Source organism: Salmo trutta, chromosome 30 (assembly GCF_901001165.1).
Source record: "Salmo trutta chromosome 30, fSalTru1.1, whole genome shotgun sequence".
Classification (NCBI taxonomy): Eukaryota; Metazoa; Chordata; class Actinopteri; order Salmoniformes; family Salmonidae; genus Salmo; species Salmo trutta.
In genome coordinates, this window is record NC_042986.1 from 39960556 (window position 1) to 39979684 (window position 19129).

The window sequence follows — 19129 nt, forward strand, 5'->3', positions numbered from 1 at the left end:
AAAAGTAAAGATAAACACGAAAAAAAAGTAACTAACTAGCCCGAGCTCAGTTGAAATGTTGCTCTTCTCTGTCGACGCAATCTTTACAGGAAGAATGATATGATTTGAAATCTTGCATAGGGGTACTGTTGCGTATTTATAGGCTACTCATGAATGCATGAATCAATTTGCAAAGCCTATATGGATATTGCCTTCATAAATAACAATATAGTTATATTATTTCATGTAGATCCCATTATCTGAATCCTGAGAGGAGAGCTCTTCAGTGTGAGCTTATACTGTAAGTGAACACAAAGAGAGAGACATTGTTGACGCAGCAGGCAGTACCCTCTGTGTCACAGCAGTTGGCTAGCTTGGCCAGCCGGCTTTGTCCAGATTGCAGATAAGAATCAACATCCCTTTTCAAATATTTACCAGACACTTCTGTTGAGTTGAATAGAATAGGTGTTTTTATAGCACCGTGATAAGGACACAGATTGGTGGTGGCTCAGATATGATCTTATCATAGAAGATAACTGTCAAAATAAAGGAAACACCGACATAAAGTGTCTTAATTAACTCAGGAACAACACGTGTGGAAGCACCTACTTTCAATATACTTTGTATTCCTCATTTACTCAAGTGTTTCCGTTATTTTGGCAGTTACCTGTACCTAAAAGCCCTGTCGAGCACCAGTTGAAGGCAATCCTGATATTTTTACTCCCTCACCAAACATAGGTGATATTTCTTCTCCCTCGCCAAACACAGGTGATCTTTTTCCACCCTCACCAAACATAGTCAAAATAATTATGCACATGTCATGTTGAAAGATTGATTTGTTGAGACGCTGAGAGAAGACTTTAAAACATGAAATAAGTGTAAATGAAATATGTTATGTAGGGGAGAGTGGGGTAAGTTGAGGTAAGGGATATGTTGAGCCACACTTGTTTGATTTGACCAAATATTTAGGAAGAGGTCATCATTTCATGGAGTCTGTGAAGGAAGAAACCACATGAAAAAAGTGGTAAGCAAGTTAAGTCCCAAAAAAGTATTTTCGCCAAGTCAAATGTATTTATGTTCGAGGTTTCAAGATTGTATCTAAACCAAAGTAGATATTTTTAAGATTGTTCTATACATCAGTTGGGGTTTCTATAAGCTTCAATATGAGGTCTTAAACCTAGCATGAAAGTGCATCCTTGTAGCTGTGTGGGCTAATATAGTAAAAATGTTTGCCTTGGGGTTAGTTGAGCCAATGGTTAAGCAAATGGCAAGTTGAGCAAATTGAAATGTTTTCTTCCCAGGCGTAATGCAATGCATTATCGCTGGGATATGGGTTAACAATAGGGCCTATGTTAAACATATTTTTTAAAGTACAAAGTGTTTGTTAGGTGTTATACAACGGGTGGGTCTAGTCCTGAATGCTGATTGGTTAAAACTGCATTCCAGCCGGTGTCTATTCCACAAGTTACCACCGACTAAATCTATTATGTTAAAATACCTATTTACTCTGTTCCATTTGACTGCGCAATCCACTGTCTCATCAGCCAAGCCAGGCAATTTATAAACATGATCTCTACTATAAAAAGCATCCAGACATTATCTCACATTTCTTTCAGACTAACATTTAGTTTTCCACAGCGGAGATTTGTATAAACCTTGCTGTCTGTCTCTCCGATATTTGCAACATTGTTTCAATATTCAAATTTGATCTCTAGCTGTACCATAGTAATGAGTGTGTTGGGAGTCTGGACGAGACAGACAGGCAGGCAGCTTTTCTCAGCCAGCTGAAATCATGAATCAGCAGGCATTATTTTTATGGATACATACAAAGAAATGTCTATTGGAAAAAAGGTCAAATGAAACGAAGTGCAGCTAGTTTGCAGTCTTTCCAGATTCAGTTTGAAGTGATTGTGTTAGCGGTGTTGTTGGCTAGCTCCTCTGAACAACAGTGTCCTGACGAGAGAGCACATTTTCTATGCCAGGCGAAATCACACCTCATTAGCTCATTGTTATGGATGTATCCAAATAAATGTCACTAGAAAACAGCTTAAACAAATTAAGCTACTGTTGTTATTCTGGCTGCTCTGTTTGATGTGACTGTAAGTTAGCCGTAGTTGGCTAGCTAGCAAGTAAGGGATAAGAATGTTGCCAGCCGGTATGGCAATGGAACATTTAGTCCATAGATATGGAACAAAAAGACTGAACGACTGGGTCACGTCTCTGGCAACCAAACCGATAGAACGAATGACCAGCCAGCTTGGGTAGCAAACCTAGATTTGTGTCGGGATTATATCTTGTGTAAGGATGAAATAGTATGAATAAATTCATCAAAATAACATTTTTAATGAAGATATGTCAATCATTATTTGAATATGTTGGTAACCCATTGTATAAAAGTGATAATGCCTTTGAAGCTGGTGTTTGGAGTATATATTGACACAGTTTGCCGGCCGCCAACTTCGTCTCTGGCCTAATAACACCCGTGCCAATATATCCTACAAACACCGGCTTCTCGGGCGTTATCACCTAATTAAACCTGTGTTAAAAGATACTTACGATGATTAAAAGTTTTTTTTTTTAAAAGCCATTGTTATTGTGTTTGGGAAATAAAGATAAACATGGTTTTAAAAAGGTAGTGGTAATATTCCATTCAGTACAGAACATTGTAGGTGGCATAACTTACCCTGTCCCGTGGCTCAACTTTCCCCATTTCCCCATAAGTTGTGCCAAGAGAGAACTTTTTTTGGAAAAGCTATATTTTCAAAACTGTAATGTTTACATGAATTCTGATTATTTCCAGGGATACACAACATCCTGAAATATTTATAGATATTTATTTTTGTAAGAATACTGTATTTCCCTTGACGGTGTGATGCTGAACATTTTGCTCATCTTACCCCACTCTCCCCTAGGCTAAAGTCGATACATCAGGGTGGTTGATGGCACTGCAGTCCCAGAGTGCTCTTCTCGTTTTGCTTACTGTAGCTAAATGCACAGTGTCAGCGAGGCTATAACTCAGTGTGAGATATACACAGTATGCTTATCTATTTATATAAAAAGGGTCAAATTTGAGTTTGGAATCATTTTCACCAGGGGAATGACTCTGGGATGTATGCATATTTTGTTTATTTATCAATCATTTAAGGCCTAGTTGGTAAAGGATATCAATCTTCAGTGGTTCTCAAACTTCTCCTCGGGGAGCCTCAGACTTTTCACAATTTTGTTGTAGCCCTGAACAAGCTCAGTCAATTCACCTATTCAAGGGCTTGATGATTAGGTAACAAGTTGAATCAGGTGTGCTAGCTCTGGAATAGATGATAAAATACATGGAACGGCTGGGGGATCCTGAGGAGAGTGAGACTGAAAAAAAGATGATGGAAGCGGACATTGATGTGGAGCGTGAATGTAATGGCGGGGTAATCAAGGAGAATTGGAATATTGTCCAAAAGAATATAAAACGGAGCAATTAGCATACAGTGATGAGAATGTCCCTTCTTATCCTGTAGGAATACATTTTGTTAATGAGGAGCAGCTGATTGGATTACCAATTTTGAAGAATCTATTTGATATACCCAAACTGATGGAGAGAGTGCTGGGTAAAGTGAAGGCTGTGAGGATCACGAGAGGCAGGCTTGTTTAGATTTTTTGTTCATCTGAGGAGCAGAAGAAGCGTGTGTTGCATCTCACCAGGTTTGAAAAGTTTGATGTGTCCTGTGTGTCTCTTCGGAACAGAGCACCCCTAAAGGGGGTAATATCTGGCGTCTTTTGGGAAGTCGATGTTGCAGAGATGGAAAATATTCCTGGAGTGATTGATGCTTGTCGGATGAATCGTATGGTCAATGAGGAAAAAGTGAAGAGTATCTTTTGTTTTGTTTTTTACATTTACATTACATTTAAGTCATTTAGCAGACGCTCTTATCCAGAGCGACTTACAAATTGGTGCATTCACCTATAATATCCAGTAGAACAAACACTTTACAATAGTGCATCTAAATGGAGTCTCTCCCTACTCAAGTGCAGTTGGGGTATATAAACTACTGAGTCAGAACATGTATCCCAAGACCAATGCAGTGTGATCACTGTAAAGCTTTTGGACATGTTTCAAGTGTTTGCAGAAGGGAGAAGCCAAGTTGTGGAAAAGATAATATCCTGTGTTTTAAAAGTGATGAAAGTGTGACATGTTGCCATTGTGGTGGGAACCATGAAGCCACATCGTTGGAATGCCCAACAAGGGTGAAAGAGAACGAGATGGCCAAAGACAGAGCTGTCCAGAGCATTTCATATGCAGCAGCTGTTAAAAGGGTTTTCGGTTTCGAATGGTGCTCATGAAGAATCCATGATGGTGGATAGACCTTCACTGAAGGCTGCAGGGGTTGTCGTTCAGCAGCAGGACCCAGATATGTTAAAGGTTAAGTAGATGGCCTTTATAGCTATGGTGATTAATGGCACTGCCAAGGTGGAGAGGGAGTCCAGGAAAATAGATATCATTTTGGATGCGACGGAATGGTTCCTGGGACTGAAAGTACTTCTCAGCGGAGGAGTTGCATGGAGTATTGTCACAAGCCGTACCACCCTGTCAGGTCATAGAGCCTGAAAAGGGAGATATGGAGATTTTAAGGAAGCAATAAGTGGGGGTTTTGGTTTTGTTAATGTGTTTTTTTTTAATTGTTTTATATTGGGTGGATAAAGTTCTCCCTATCACGTATGGGTTTTATTTTTTGCCTTGGTTTTCTCAACCTTGTCCAGTTGGTGGCGGTAACACACCTTTTTTCAGTTGTAGTCTGCCATAAAACCTACAGAAGAAGGATCCTGAGGAGAGGTTTGAGAACCACTACTGTAAAGGGGGTAGCTTACCAACAAGAGTATATTGTTGTATGTCTATTGCTTTTGGGAGAGAAGCAACTGTTCTTATTTTGTAAAGTTTTTTTTTTCCTCCCCCCTCCTTTCCATTCCAGAAAATAAATCGCGTTTGGTGTAATTTAGCCTTCGTTGGTTTCCGTAGGAATGCGCATCAGCTGACTGACTCGAGAAAAGTCAGAAAGCAGACAATCACAAACAAATTATTGCCAAATATCACATTAATTGCAGCTAACGCTATCATAATCATGGAGTCGACTCTCGAGCAACATCTGGATGATACGTAAGTGATTATTTGATCGAAACTTATTTGATTGTACTCAATCGTTGAATTATGTGAAAATATTCCTCATGTTGTTTTGATATAGCATGAAGAATCCAGCCATTGTCGGAGTTCTCTGCACGGACCAACAAGGACATATTCTAGGCTGTAAGTAAAGTTCATACATTTCTTGTTGCTGTTTTTATTTATCTGACTATCATAATGCCATGTATGATCAGTTGTCACTGTGCTTATACAGAGATACCCAGAGAACTACAGCGACTATGGAATTAACTCCCTATTAAGGCAGGAACCTAGGAAGAAACCTAGAGGAACCAGGCCCCGAGGGGTGGCCGGTCGTCTTCTGGCTATGCCGGGTAGAGTGTATGGCCACTAAGGCCAGATCGTTCTACAAGATGTTCATAGGTGATTAGCAGGGTCACCCTCTATAACAGTGGTTGCACCCTCTATAACAGTGGTTGCACCCTCTATAACAGTGGTTGCACCCTCTATAACAGTGGTTGCACCCTCTATAACAGTGGTTATAGAGGGTGCAACAGATTAGTACTTCAGGAGTAACTGTCAGTCGGCTTCCAGGACAAGGTAGCACATCCGGTGAACAGGTCAGGGTTCCATAGCTGCCCATCATTCGTCATTGGGGGAAATGCTGCTAGCGAGCTAAAGTGTTTTGCAGCTTATGTCTGGTAACTGCCTCTTCTAACATTTGACACTTCAACAAAAGACTGAATATTTGAAAACTATAAAAAATATACCCTTGAAATGGCAATAGTAACAGATATTAGACAATGCCATAAGTAAAATAATAGTAGCCTAGCCAAATCCTGTTATCTCCTGTAATGCCTAGCTAATGTATCAGGCCTACTTTTGATACTAGGTAACTTATCACAAGATCAGCCTACATTTTGACCTTCCATATGACTGAATCGGAGTCCACTTTGTCTCCTTGTGTTTATTTCAGGTCGTGGCTCTCTGTCTGATGAGCATGGGGGAGTGGTATCTGTACTGGCCAGACAGGCAGCCTCTCTCACCAGAGACCCTACAGACAGTCCCACAGTGTGCCTGGAGTCAGATTCAGGGTGAGGAATCACATCCAGTCAATATTAGGGCGAGTTTGTTTTGCATCGCTTGGTGGGTGGGATTTCAGTTTAGGAATGATGGAATGGTCTAAAATGTGCAAACCCAGGACACCCGGCGATGCAAAACAAACTCGCCTTCGGATAGTTAAATGACCAGTTACTATTTACAAATAAGGTTTCTAGTCCCTGTTTCTTTGGCAGAGGATCTGAAAGCGTTGAATAGATAATAGTGCAAACTCTTCCCAGTCTGTCAGAGGGCAATGCCAAGCTATTATCATGTTGCTAATACCTTTGCAAGTTTTTCACATCTACATGACAAGCATAGGCAGGAGCTAGGGGTGGATTTGGGACTCGACTGGGAGCTTATTTGCAAAGTGCATGTCTTGTGAAACTGAAATCAGTTTTACCTCATGTTTACCAGCATCTCACCTGTGCAACTAGAGGTGACAAAACTCTTCGTCACCTTTACTCCACACACAGAAATGCATACTGCATAAGAAGCTTTCCTCGCCCTCCCTTTTGCAAATCTGACCATAACTCTATCCTCCTGATTCCTGCTTACAAGCAAAAACCCCAAAACAAGAAGTACCAGTGATGCGCTCAATACGCAAGTGGTCTGATTAAGCAGATGCTAAGCTACAGGACTGTTTCACTAGCACAGACTGGAATATGTTCTGGGATTTATCTGATAACATTGAAGAGTTTACCACATCAGTCACCGGCTTCATTAATAAGTGCATTGACGACGTCGTCCCCACAGTGACCTTGCGTCATATTCCAACCAGAAGTCTTGGATTACAGGCAACATCCGCACTGAGCTAAAGGCTAGCGCTGCAGCTTTCAAAGAGTGGGACACTAATCCGGATGCTTATAGATAAAAAAACAACAATGTGCATGCTTCCATGGGGTAGAAGTTAGCCTGATTCTGGATGGCCATATTGCTAGCAATAATAACCTGAAACTGCCGTGTGGGGAATCGTAAGTGGCTCGTTTCAGCTTATTTCATCTTGTTGATACCATGTCTTGTTTTGACTGATTTCATGTTAATGCTAATATGGCAAAAATTCGTTAGCTAACCAACAACTGTAACAATGTATTTGAGAGACAAGGTCATTGTGCAAATGTATGTTTTCAATAAACCTTGGAGACTAAATATAGTTTACATGTTGACAACATGTAAAGCCAACCTCTGTTTTGCCTCATGGTTGCGTGTCATTTTTGTTGCTAAAGAACCAACCAGTTTAAGAAATCCTGCTATGACCTCCGACAAACCACCAGCGTCAATACAGGACTAAGATCGAATCCTACTATTCCGGCTCTGATGCTTGTTGGATGTGGTGGGGCTTGCAAACTGTCACGGATTACAAATGGAACCCCAGCCTGCCATCTGCCCAGTGACGCAAGCCTACCAGAGGAGTTAAATGCCTTCTATACTCACTTCGAGGCAAGCAACACTGAACCATGCATGGCAGCACCAGCTGTTCCGGACAACTGATCTTGCGCCCCGTAGCCAAAGTGAGAAGATCTTTAAACAGTACACGTACTCGGAGCATTCGCTGATCAACCTCTCCCTGACCTTGTCTGTAATACCTACAGTACCAGTCAAAAGTTTGGACACACCTACTCATTCAAGGGTTTTTCTTTATTTTTACTATTTTCTACATTGTAGAATAATAGTGAAGACATCAACACTATGAAATAACACATGGAATCATGTAGTAACCAAAAGTGTTAAACAAATCAAAATATATTTTGTATATTCTTCAAAGTAGCCACCCTTTACCTTGATGACAGCTTTGCACACTCTTGGCATTTTCTCAACCAGCTTCACCTGGAATGATTTTCCAACCGTCTTGAATGAGTTCCCACATATGCTCAACACTTGTTGGCTGCTTATCCTTCAATCTGTGGCCCAACTCATCCCAAACCATCTCAGTTGGGTTGAGGTCGGGTGACTGTGGAGGCCAGGTCATCTGATGCAGCACTCCATCACTCCTTCTCGGTCAAATAGCCCTTACACAGCCTGGAGGTGTGTTGGGTCATTATCCTGTTAAAAAATAAATGATAGTCCCTCTAAGCGCAAACCAGATGGGCTGGTGTATCTCTGCAAAATGCTTTGGTAGCCATGCTGGTTAAGTGTGCTTTGAATTCGAAATAAATCACTGACAGTGTCACCAGAACCACCATCACACCACCTCCATGCTTCACGATGGGAACCACACATGCAGAAATCATCCGTTCACCTACTCTGCATCTGACAAAGACACGGCGGTTCGAACCAAAAATCTAAGACATATTTCCACTGATCTAATGTCAATGCTTGTGTTTCTTGGCACAAGAATGCTTGGTGTCCTTTAGTAGTGGTTTCTTTGCATCAATTCGACCATGAAGGCCTGATTCACACGGTCTCCTCTGAACAGTTGATGTCTGTTTACTTGAGGTGCTATTAACTCTAATGAACTTATTCTCTGCAGCAGAGGTAACTCTGGGTCTTCCTTTCCTGTGGCGGTCCTCATGAGAGCTAGTTTCATCATAGCGCTTGATGGTTTTTGCAACTTTACTTGAAGAAACAGCACTTCAAATTTTCCACATTGACTGACCTTTATGTCTTAAAGTAATGATAGACTGTCGTTTCTCTTTGTTTATTTGAGCTGTTCTTGCCCTGATATGGACTTGGTCTTTTACCGAATAGGCCTATCTTCTGTATACCACCCCTACCTTGTCACAACACAACTGATTGGCTCAAACGCATTAAGAAGGAAATAACTTCATCTGTGGAATTTAACAAGGTACACCTGTTAATTGAAATGCATTCCAGGTGACTACCTCATGAAGCTGGACGAGAGAATGCCAAGAGTGTGCAAAGATGTCATCAAGGCAAAGGGTGGCTACTTTTGAAGAATCTCAAATATAAAATATATGTTGATTTTAACACTTTTTTTTTTGGTTACTACATGATTTCATAGTTTTGATGTCTTCACTATTATTCTACAATGTAGAAAATAGTAAAACATAAAGAAAAACCCTTGAATGAGTAGGCGTGTCCAAACTTTTGACTGGTACTGTATATGTTTCAAGTAGGGCTGGGAATTGCCAAAGACCTGACAATGCAATATTATCAAGATGCTTAGGTGCCATTATGATATGTATTGAGCCCCACAGTGGACGTGTCATAATTCCCATAAAACCTAGCGGTCAAACAGGGCAATGGTTCCAATCGTTTTGCCACCGTTCATTTTTCCCATGGAGGATTTTAAAAACACTTAAAATAAGGGCTGTGTTTCGTGTAGGCTTACCCTGGCGTGATGTTTTGATAACCAAAATCTCTCTCGGACAAAATGACCTTTATCAATATATTCAGCTCTATTTACACTCGATTAGAAAATACTAATTAGCATGAAAGTAGACATCATGCAAGCTCCTGCACGTCATCTTTAGCTAACGGGTATTGTCAATTTAAGGTAATGTTGCCAATTTATTCATTACTAAATTGAGTTAGTTAATCCAGAGATTCTTCCCTTTTCCTCGATTCAGCAGTCTCATCCAGATCATCATGGCATCTGTAGTTCAGGATGACAGCCACATTAGCAGCTAATTAGCATTTCATTTTTTGTGGGTAAATGCATCAAATCAAGTTTTATTTATACAGCACATTTCAGACATGGAATGCAATGTGCTTCACAGAAGAAGAAAAAAATAAACTGAAATATTTAATACACAACAGACATGAGGATTTAAAAACCAAAAGAATAACAATATAATGACTAAAAAGCTAAGCTTAAAAGGTTTTTTAAAGATCTATTTTAAATATGGCCACAGTTTCGGACCAGGTTCTCTAGCAGGCTATTCAATAGGCTGGGGGCGTAATAACTAAAGGCTGCCTCTCCATACCTCTTGGGCATGGGTTTTGGAATAGTTAAAAGGCCAGTGCCAGAGGACCTGAGGGACTTACTGGGTACATAACTTAAAAGCATGTCTGACATGTATCTGGATGTGCAATCTTGGATTGATTTAAAAACCAATAGAAGAATCTTAAATTCAAAACTAACAGGTAGCTAGTGCAGAGACCTTAACTGGTGTAATGTGTACTCTTCATCTGGTCTTTGTCAGTACCCGTGCTGCAGCATTCTGTGTTTTGCAGTTGACCAATGGCTTTCTTGGTAGACCAGACAGGAGAGCATTACAGTAGTTAATGCCGCACCTTGGCAATGTTCCTCAGGTAGTAAAAAGCTATTTTGGTCACATTCCTAATGTGTGATTTGAAATTGAGTTCAGAAACTGAAATGACACCTAGGTTTTTTTTTAGCTGGTGTTTTATATTTATTACCCGTGAATGTGCGGCCAGATTCTCTCTGTGCTTTGGCTCAGACTTTTTCAGAATATCATAATGGACCTGCAACTCTACCTTTCTGCAATTTCCCTTTTTAATTGATTTGTTTTCTCACTCTCCCAAAGGGCCTCTCTGTTTGGATGTGGACTTTTTCAACCGTACTGGAGCTATGGCATCAGTGGTTCAAATCAAATGTATTTATATAGCCCTTCTTACATCAGCTGATATCTCAAAGTGCTGTACAGAAACCCAGCCTAAAACCCCAAACAGCAAGCAATGCAGGTGTAGAAGCACGGTGGCAAGGAAAAACTCCCTAGAAAGGCCAAAACCTAGGAAGAAACCTAGAGAGGAACCAGGCTATGAGGGGTGGCCAGTCCTCTTCTGGCTGTGCCGGGTGGAGATTATAACAGCACATGGCCACCCCTTCATTTGCTATTAAAAGTTATCAACTAAATCATCACAAGAGGAAGGCAGAATAGCTGCTGGAGTATTGTACATACACTCAAAATCTGTAGCAACTTCAGAGGTAAGATGGCGTTTCTTAACGTGTTCATTATTACCCTGTGCTATGGGCAACAAGGTAGTAAAAAAATAGTGGTGATCAGATGAAGCAACATCAACAATAGAAACTATATGAATAGAAAGCCTCTTGGTAGGGTGGGCCCAGTAACATGTTGGATAAATCTATAGAGCTGAATAAATGGATAAATCTCCCAAATGTATAGCCCTGTTGGAAAATATAAATGTACTGTTTGAAAATGTGAAGAAAGAAAAAAAACGACGGCATTGCACGTACCCCAGTTTGGGAATACCTGCTCAACATGTAAAGAAATTATGGAAAGATATTCATAGTTTTATCATTGTTAATATTCTTGACCATTCTACATTCTTCTAATAAGAAAGCTGTTAAAACAATCAATGTGTGTGTGCATCTTTTAAGGTCTTTGTTATAATCAGTAATTTGTTGTGCCCCCTAGCATATGTTATCATATGTCTGTTTGTATACTACTTGTATGTATACTTTTTTTTCTGCAATTAAAAAAAAGACAAAAATGGGGGGGAAAAAGCTCAAAATAAAGGAATCTAGTGGAAACCAGACGCGAGGCAAAGGAAAACGAAGTGAAGCAGTTTTTGGTGGCAAGCGAGATGAATTGAATGAAGTTTTTGGTGACAGTCAGGTTTGAAATCAGCGTATTATATGCACTATGGTTTGCATATTATCAAAGTACTACTAGGTAGTGAATTCAGTTGTAAGCTAGCAAGGAAAGTTAGCCTACAATTTTAAAGCTGGAAGCTCAGCTACCGGTATTGTCTTGCATTTGTATAAGTGTTCTAGCCTGTATGGACATTGTTTTTGCAAACAGTTTCAGCATTTTGTGTTGCTTTATTCAAGTGTGTTAAATTCTGTGCAGCAGGAGTGGGGACTGGGGAGCTAATGCAGCTAGCAATAAATTAGTACTTGGAGCAGGCACTTTGCTCTTCACGCTATGAAGGGGCTGTGCTGACAGACTAACTTCTCAATCACGTGAGACACATTTGACAAATACCGACCGTAAAACAAATTCCAGTATTTTTTTGTTGTTGTATTTATTATGGAAAAAGTACCTAAGTTTCGGTATGCCGTGCAACGCTAATGGACAGGTGAGAGCTGCTATCCTACTTTAAGAAGCTTTATTAATACGGGCCCGGATGACCTGCCTATGGTATTGAATGACATGACAAGTTTGCTGTGGCAACTTTTTCCTCATCTCCAAAACAAAGCAAACAGTAGTAATACTATACTGCTTTAATGGTGATGTTTATTTGCATACTGTCAGTATTTTTGTTGTTGGTTAGTGATTTTGAATATTGCATTATTTATTTAGTCATGTCTTGATTTGAAATGCAATTGATTGGCCACAGGCTTTTTACTATGGTAAACATTTCATTGATTGTTTATTCCCCCCCACAGGAATATTCTAGTGAGAACACATGGAACCATCACCATAGCTGTTCACAAGATGGCGTCATGAGGTCACCTAATGAAGATAGACGAGGCTGTTTGTAAATCTGTTTGTTCACTAATGCTAAATAATCATACCCAATATAAAGTCTGGATCTGGGAGGTCACATTGAAGTTTCAGAAGATTGTATTTTTTTTATTTTTTTTTCACTGTTTGGCCAAGAGTCATATTTAAAAGTCAAGTACATACTATGAGTTATGTTTTGTATATGTTAATAGGGTCTGATCTGTTTTTGGGATGATTTATTTCTTATTCAATAAATGGCTAATACTTTTTTGGACATTTTTCATCTGAAATCAGGTCCGATTGTTTTTTTTTTTTTTCAAATCTATGTAGAAATATTGTATATGTTCATATTAAAAGCAATGTAACAATTTGTCACAGTTTGTAATGGTTTCTATGATTTCTGCAAAGTCAGGGGGACTTGGTTGTGTTTGTACTGTATGGTGTCTGGACTTACACTACCTTTTTAGTGTGGTATATGTTTTCAAGTATAATGACAAATTTCACTCTCGTGGGATACTGCAGTAAACTTGGCCCAGAGGAGATGAACGTGGTACTCTGTACTTCTATATTGTACTGCGGTATCTGGTTTTTAAATGTGGCGTGTCAAATGGGGGACTTGTGTCGTACGGTATGTCTGAACTGAGTCTTCTAGGATTTTAACTGTAGGGTTAAGTTGCCCCCCCCCCCCCCCCCCAGATGCTGGTCTTGTCAGTTTTGCATTTCCCCCACTAAAGGATTAACATTAAGGGTTGCCCTATTGCCTGGGGCAAGTGATCTGAGAGGTCATACAAGTTGAACCTGCTCTGTGATTGGCCCATTAGGCAGGTGATTTATCAAAATGCAAACAATTCCAGTAAGTAAACATGACCTACAAACCTACAGGAGTTGAACACTGAGTCCGGGCCATGCCTCACAGTCCCCATTACAGCCAGAAGACTACCCCCCCTGTCACCTCCCACCAATCTAAAGGCCACCCCAGACTCAGAATGCACTGACCTTTTTTAATGCAGCTAATGTCAGAGGTCAATGTCAGTGATTCATTGTCACTGTACCAAATAGCACTCTATTCCCTATATAATGGGCCCTGGTCAAAAGTAGTTCACTATATAGTGGCTGGGGTGCTATTTGTTCGTGACTAGCACAGTGCTCACTGAATTATCTTAGGTCTGTGTGTGATGCATCGCATTCCCCCTAGTTGTATCTATTCATATACTGGAAAAATAAAGAAAATATTTACTCGAGTTAATTAACAGATATGGAATTTGGTCACAAGTGTTCCCTTCATAAAATGAGTTGCATGATGTCTCTTGGTGTGTGAGATGTTTATAGATGGTCTGCTTTCTCATTTAGCTCTCTCTTTCTCTCCCTCGTTTTAATTGCATCTATTATGTTTTACTACAGTGAACATACAAGTTGCAGACATGTGAACTGTGTATCTCTTCACTGTCCCAGCAGGTGCACATGCTTTCAGTGAATACATTTCCAGTTCAATGCATTTCTAGGGCATTTCAGGTCGATAAACTTTAACTGGGATCCGGTCGGTTTAATCTTCTGACCTTCGTGTCATGGGTCCATTATTTTCTCCTTTAGATGGTTCAGCATTTTCTCTTGGCATCCTGCTGAGGTAATTCTGTGCAAATAATAGGCCTAAGTGTGGAATGTATTAGTTTCAAATCCTAGTCGTTACATGGTTTTATACCATTTAAATAATCTCTTATTATTACACAATTGGAGTTCAGGTCATACAGACCTTGCGCTAAAGTTCCTCTGCAGTGGATGGGATGTCCGGTTACATGCGGCGAGAACACTGCAGTCAGCGATAACGCCTAGGCTGGCTGTCAACCTGCAGAAAGACCCCCTATCTCCGATCATCTCCAACTCTAACATTGTTCGTGCTCAACTTTTAGGCTAGAAAACCTACTGGTCAAGACAGTGTTTTTAACATGCTGTTTTGACAGAGCAGTGAGACGTTTTTCTACCTTTTGGGAGGTTTTCAGAGCGATCGTTACGTGCCAGTCACGTGTCAGCCCCTGTGAGAGCGACTTTGGTTCATGCGACCCTTCTCAATTAATCGCAAATGTTTGTTGAACTCTGACGGGGGAATACACACAGTTAACTAAAGTTATGGCTCATTCATCCTCAAAGGAACGGGTCCTGTTATGTCGATGTATATGCCAAGGAAACTTCTCCAAGTAGGTGCAGCCTATTAAGTGCACAATCAAAAGGACAGAGGGTGCACCTAAAATGTAGGAATCTCCCATCTAGCTCTTCGAGCGCAGAACACCATCGATATTGCTTACTATTTGAGATCAAGAGGAAAGCACTGCAAAATCTGATGGAAGATTAAGGTATGTATATAAGTATGTTAAATACTAATTTCAGTTTTCATGAATCAATATCTAAGTGTTCTATACTGAAGTGTTTTTGCAATTCTGTATTTATTTTTATAGGGCTTTGGGGATATGCTTTATTATTATTATTTATTGTTTTAAAAAAAAGTCACAAATACATAATCGTTTATATTAGCCTATTTTGAAGTTATGTTTTGTTGTTGGCTGTAGCCTACTATTAATGATTGCTGCTACACACTACGTTTTATTTGTTGTAATTTCAATCATGGGCGATTTGGAGTGCCCGGGCACTGCACCGATGTATTTTGATCGAATCTATTAACCCAGAAGTCCTTTATTAAATTAATTAACGGTGACAATTAGACGTGATTATTCATCTTGTGTGAAATACTTGGGGGGTGGGGGAATATATGTTCATATGGTCTTACATAATAACTTAATGAAGCAATCTGGGATCTGGCTATATGTCATTCATTTATTTTAAGTCATTCATTTAAAAGTCCCAAAAGTAATGTGCCAATCCCAGATTGGCCATTTAATGTTCAATTAATTTCTGTGTTCTTGACCTGGTCAACTGGTTGTTATAAGGTTACTGTAACTGAATTCAAACATACGTTTATGACCTTTGTGTTCCTCTAACTGAATTCAAACAGCTAGTGGGTAGTGATTTATCTATTTGTTTTCCCAAACAGAGTTGTGACTGTAGGGTGAGTGAGGGGCCACAATGCAACAAGAAAACTCTGATCTAAAAAGAGAACAACTGGTCCAGCAGATTTGTATATGGTAAGAGACCTCTCTATGAGTTTATATTTACAATACTGTTATGGTGTATGGTCCATACCTCGGTTCAAATAGTATTTTTTTTAAAATGTTTTAAACTCTCCCAGTTCATTTAATTAATTATTTTTTTTTACCAGGCAAGGCAGTTAAGAACCAGTTCTTATTTTCAATGACAGCCTAGGAACAGTGGGTTAACTGCCTTGTTCAGGGGCAGAACAACAGATTTTTTTTGTCTTGTCAGCTCAGGGATTTGATCTTGCAACCTTTCGGTTACTAGTCCAACGCTCTGACCACAAGTGGAGCCAATATAAAACCTTGACCACCTGGCACTCCAGGTGAGGACATGCAAACACTCAACCTATTTTAAAGATTTCAAATAGTACTTGAATACTTTGGCGTATGAGTTCACAATACTGCGGCGTATGAGTTCACAATACTGTGGTGTATGGTCGTTCCATTCTCCTTTTCAGGGATAATAAACTAAGCCAAAAGCTTTTTCACCTAATCACCAAGCAGCTTCTTAGCAACTTAATCTCACCATTCCTCATGACTAATGTAATTTGCTTTTCTCATTAACACCAAAAGAGCGGATTCAAGAATGTGAGAGTGGCTATTAGTATTGTGTTGTATTACAGTAATATGGAGTCTAATGGGGAGGTAAAGCTACGCTAGTTGTGGCTATAGATCTGTGGTTACAGAGCTTGTTCGTACAGTAAATCCTTTAAAAGGAAACTGATACATTATCTCAGGCTATTGTATTCAAAACTTACAATGATCAAATGTCTTTCATTTTAGTTGTTTGCTCTCAAATACTGGAAAACCTTGAGATGAGAACAATTACTCTGAAATGAGAGAATCTTTCATTTTCCAACGGAATAATGAGTTCAACAGGTTTTGGTTCTTTTAATTGAACTTTTATCGTTGCCTGATGACCAATATCCTGTTCCAACCTGATCTACTCCAGGACAAACCAATCGACATGCCTAATTTATTGTAATTAATTGCCTGTTAAGCCATTGTTGACGCAACACTCCAAAGGGAGTTGGATGCTGTAACTGAACCCACTGGGCATAGCCAACGTCAATTCGACGTCTACGTGAATTCAAAGTGAAGGCAATAAAAATGTCAATCATATCATTGGACTTAGGTTAAAAGTTGGGTGAATTTTTTTTGAAACAATTCTTGAAAAGAGTTTACTTTGATTACTTTTTGGTAAATCCAATTCGTTTTTCAGGAAAAACATAGAATTTTAGTTGAAACAACATGGAAACAGCGGCTATTCATCCAGTTTCTGCCCAGCGAGAAAGATTCTAACTAACATTTTGGCTGACCTGAAGGTTTCCATCATAGGGTTCTTATATAGATAGACAGATGAGACCAGAGCCCCTTGGTCTTAATATAGGAAATGAATATGCTAACTTAGCTATCCAGAATGCTAGCTCTTCACACAGAAGATGGATATGGTAGCTGTCCAGACATAGCACACAGCCAGCTATGTGGCGTATAATGTGACATACTATAGTATGTGTCAATAACTAGCACGCCTCCACCCCAGGGGCCTTAGCACTGCATAGAAACTCAGAGATAATGATAAGTTCTGGAAACCCCTGACACACCCTACAGCCCTACACACACAATAGCTCATCCTCCTGCTTCTGAGCTCCTCCCTGGTATAACACAACAGACAGCTCCTCCCTGGTATAACCCAACAGACAGCTCCTCCCTGGTATAACCTGACAGACAGTTCCTCCCTGGTATAACCTGACAGACAGCTCCTCCCTGGTATAACCCAACAGACAGCTCCTCCCTGGTATAACCTGACAGACAGCTCCTCCCTGGTATAACCTGACAGACAGCTCCTCCCTGGTATAACCTGACAGACAACTCCTCCCTGGTATAATCCAACAGACAGCTCCTCCCTGGTATAATCCAACAGACAGCTCCTCCCTGGTATAACCCGACAGACAGTTCCTCCCTGGTATAACCCGACAGACAGCTCCTCCCTGGTATAATCCAACAGACAGCTCCTCCCTGGTATAACCTGACAGACAACTCCTCCCTGGTATAATCCAACAGACAGCTCCTCCCTGTTATAACCTGACAGACAGCTCCTCCCTGGTATAATCCAACAGACAGCCCCTCCCTGGTATAACCCAACAGACAGTTCCTCCCTGGTATAACCTGACAGACAACTCCTCCCTGGTATAATCCAACAGACAGCTCCTCCCTGGTATAACCCAACAGACAGCTCCTCCCTGGTATAACCTGACAGACAGCTCCTCCCTGGTATAACCCAACAGACAGCTCCTCCCTGGTAAAATCCAACAGACAGCTCCTCCCTGGTATAACCCAACAGACAGCTCCTCCCTGGTATAACCTGACAGACAGCTCCTCCCTGGTATAACCCGACAGACAGCTCCTCCCTGGTATAATCCTACAGACAGCTCCTCCCTGCTATAATCCAACAGACAGCTCCTCCCTGGTATAACCCAACAGACAGCTCCTCCCTGGTATAATCCAACAGACAGCTCCTCCCTGGTATAATCCAACAGACAGCTCCTCCCTGCTATAACCCAACAGACAGCTCCTCCCTGCTATAACCTGACAGACAGCTCCTCCCTGGTATAACCCAACAGACAGCTCCTCCCTGGTATAACCCAACAGACAGTTCCTCCCTGGTATAACCCAACAGACAGCTCCTCCCTGGTATAACCTGACAGACAACTCCTCCCTGGTATAACCTGACAGACAGCTCCTCCCTGGTATAATCCAACAGACAGCTCCTCCCTGGTATAACCCAACAGACAACTCCTCCCTGCTATAACCCAACAGACAGCTCCTCCCTGGTATAATCCAACAGACAGCTCCTCCCTGGTATAACCCGACAGACTAAGCACCAGGTCTGTGGTGGTTCAATGCATGTCATGCATGCCAGAGGTGACATTTAGCTTACTTCAGCCCTGGCTTGCAGGAAGGAAATCCAATCTGGCATGATCTAGTTTGAACCTGCTCGTGCTCTTAAAGCAAAATGTAGAGTAATATTAAGATGCACTGTAATGACATGACAGTTTTTGTAGGACAGCTTCAACTGACTTCCAACTGACTCTCCAATTTGATTTTAATAATATAATATAACAAAACAAATCTATAGATTATCATAATTTCTCAAACCTTTTGGCTGGTGAAAGAGTGCTAAGGTTAGACTATTGCTTTAGGTCTGTCTGTCCCCCTCGCCTACCTTATGTCTGTCTCTCTGTCTGTTTGTCCAGAGATGTCTCTGCTTTTTCAGAGTTTCTCAAAGAAAGATGGTCGTTGTGCTAGTGGTCATCGTTGACATCCAGCCTAGTGTTTTTGAAAACGGGGATCTTGCCTCGTTCATTATCTCAAGACTAGTTCGTCTTGATCCCTGGGTCCTCCTTCGTGACCTGTTAGATCTATTTGATCACCCTGAAGAGAATCTGGAA

General features: G+C 40.6%; 2 protein-coding genes across 3 annotated transcripts in view; both read left to right on the plus strand.

Moving 5' to 3' along the window:
* Window positions 1–4785: 4785 nt before the first annotated feature.
* lamtor5 (late endosomal/lysosomal adaptor, MAPK and MTOR activator 5) lies at window positions 4786–12909 on the plus strand. 2 transcript variants are annotated; one of them, XM_029724150.1, is made up of 4 exons: window positions 4786–5119; window positions 5205–5266; window positions 6078–6195; window positions 12477–12909. In XM_029724150.1, the coding sequence occupies exons 1-4, from the start codon at window positions 5085–5087 to the stop codon at window positions 12535–12537; spliced, it is 276 nt and encodes a 91-aa protein (XP_029580010.1). In that variant the 5' UTR covers window positions 4786–5084; the 3' UTR covers window positions 12538–12909. The 2 variants fall into 2 exon arrangements, with proteins under 2 accessions (XP_029580010.1, XP_029580011.1); XM_029724151.1 differs by lacking the exon at window positions 12477–12909 and adding an exon at window positions 10651–10807 and having other exon boundaries at window positions 4906–5119.
* A 1193-nt stretch (window positions 12910–14102) lies between these two features.
* Window positions 14103–19129, plus strand: part of LOC115168672 (monocarboxylate transporter 5-like) — a 51426-nt gene continuing 46399 nt past the window's right edge. The window contains 2 exon segments of the mRNA XM_029724152.1: window positions 14103–14882; window positions 15578–15668. The gene's annotated coding sequence lies outside the window, so the exon portion shown is untranslated.

Coding starts and splice junctions, on each gene's coding strand:
- lamtor5 (XM_029724151.1), top strand. CDS start 5,085: ATGGAGTCGACTCTCGAGCAACATCTGGATGATAC. Junction 5,267..6,077: donor ACAAGGACATATTCTAGGCT/GTAAGTAAAGTT, acceptor TGTTTATTTCAG/GTCGTGGCTCTCTGTCTGAT. Junction 6,196..10,650: donor TGCCTGGAGTCAGATTCAGG/GTGAGGAATCAC, acceptor ACTCTCCCAAAG/GGCCTCTCTGTTTGGATGTG.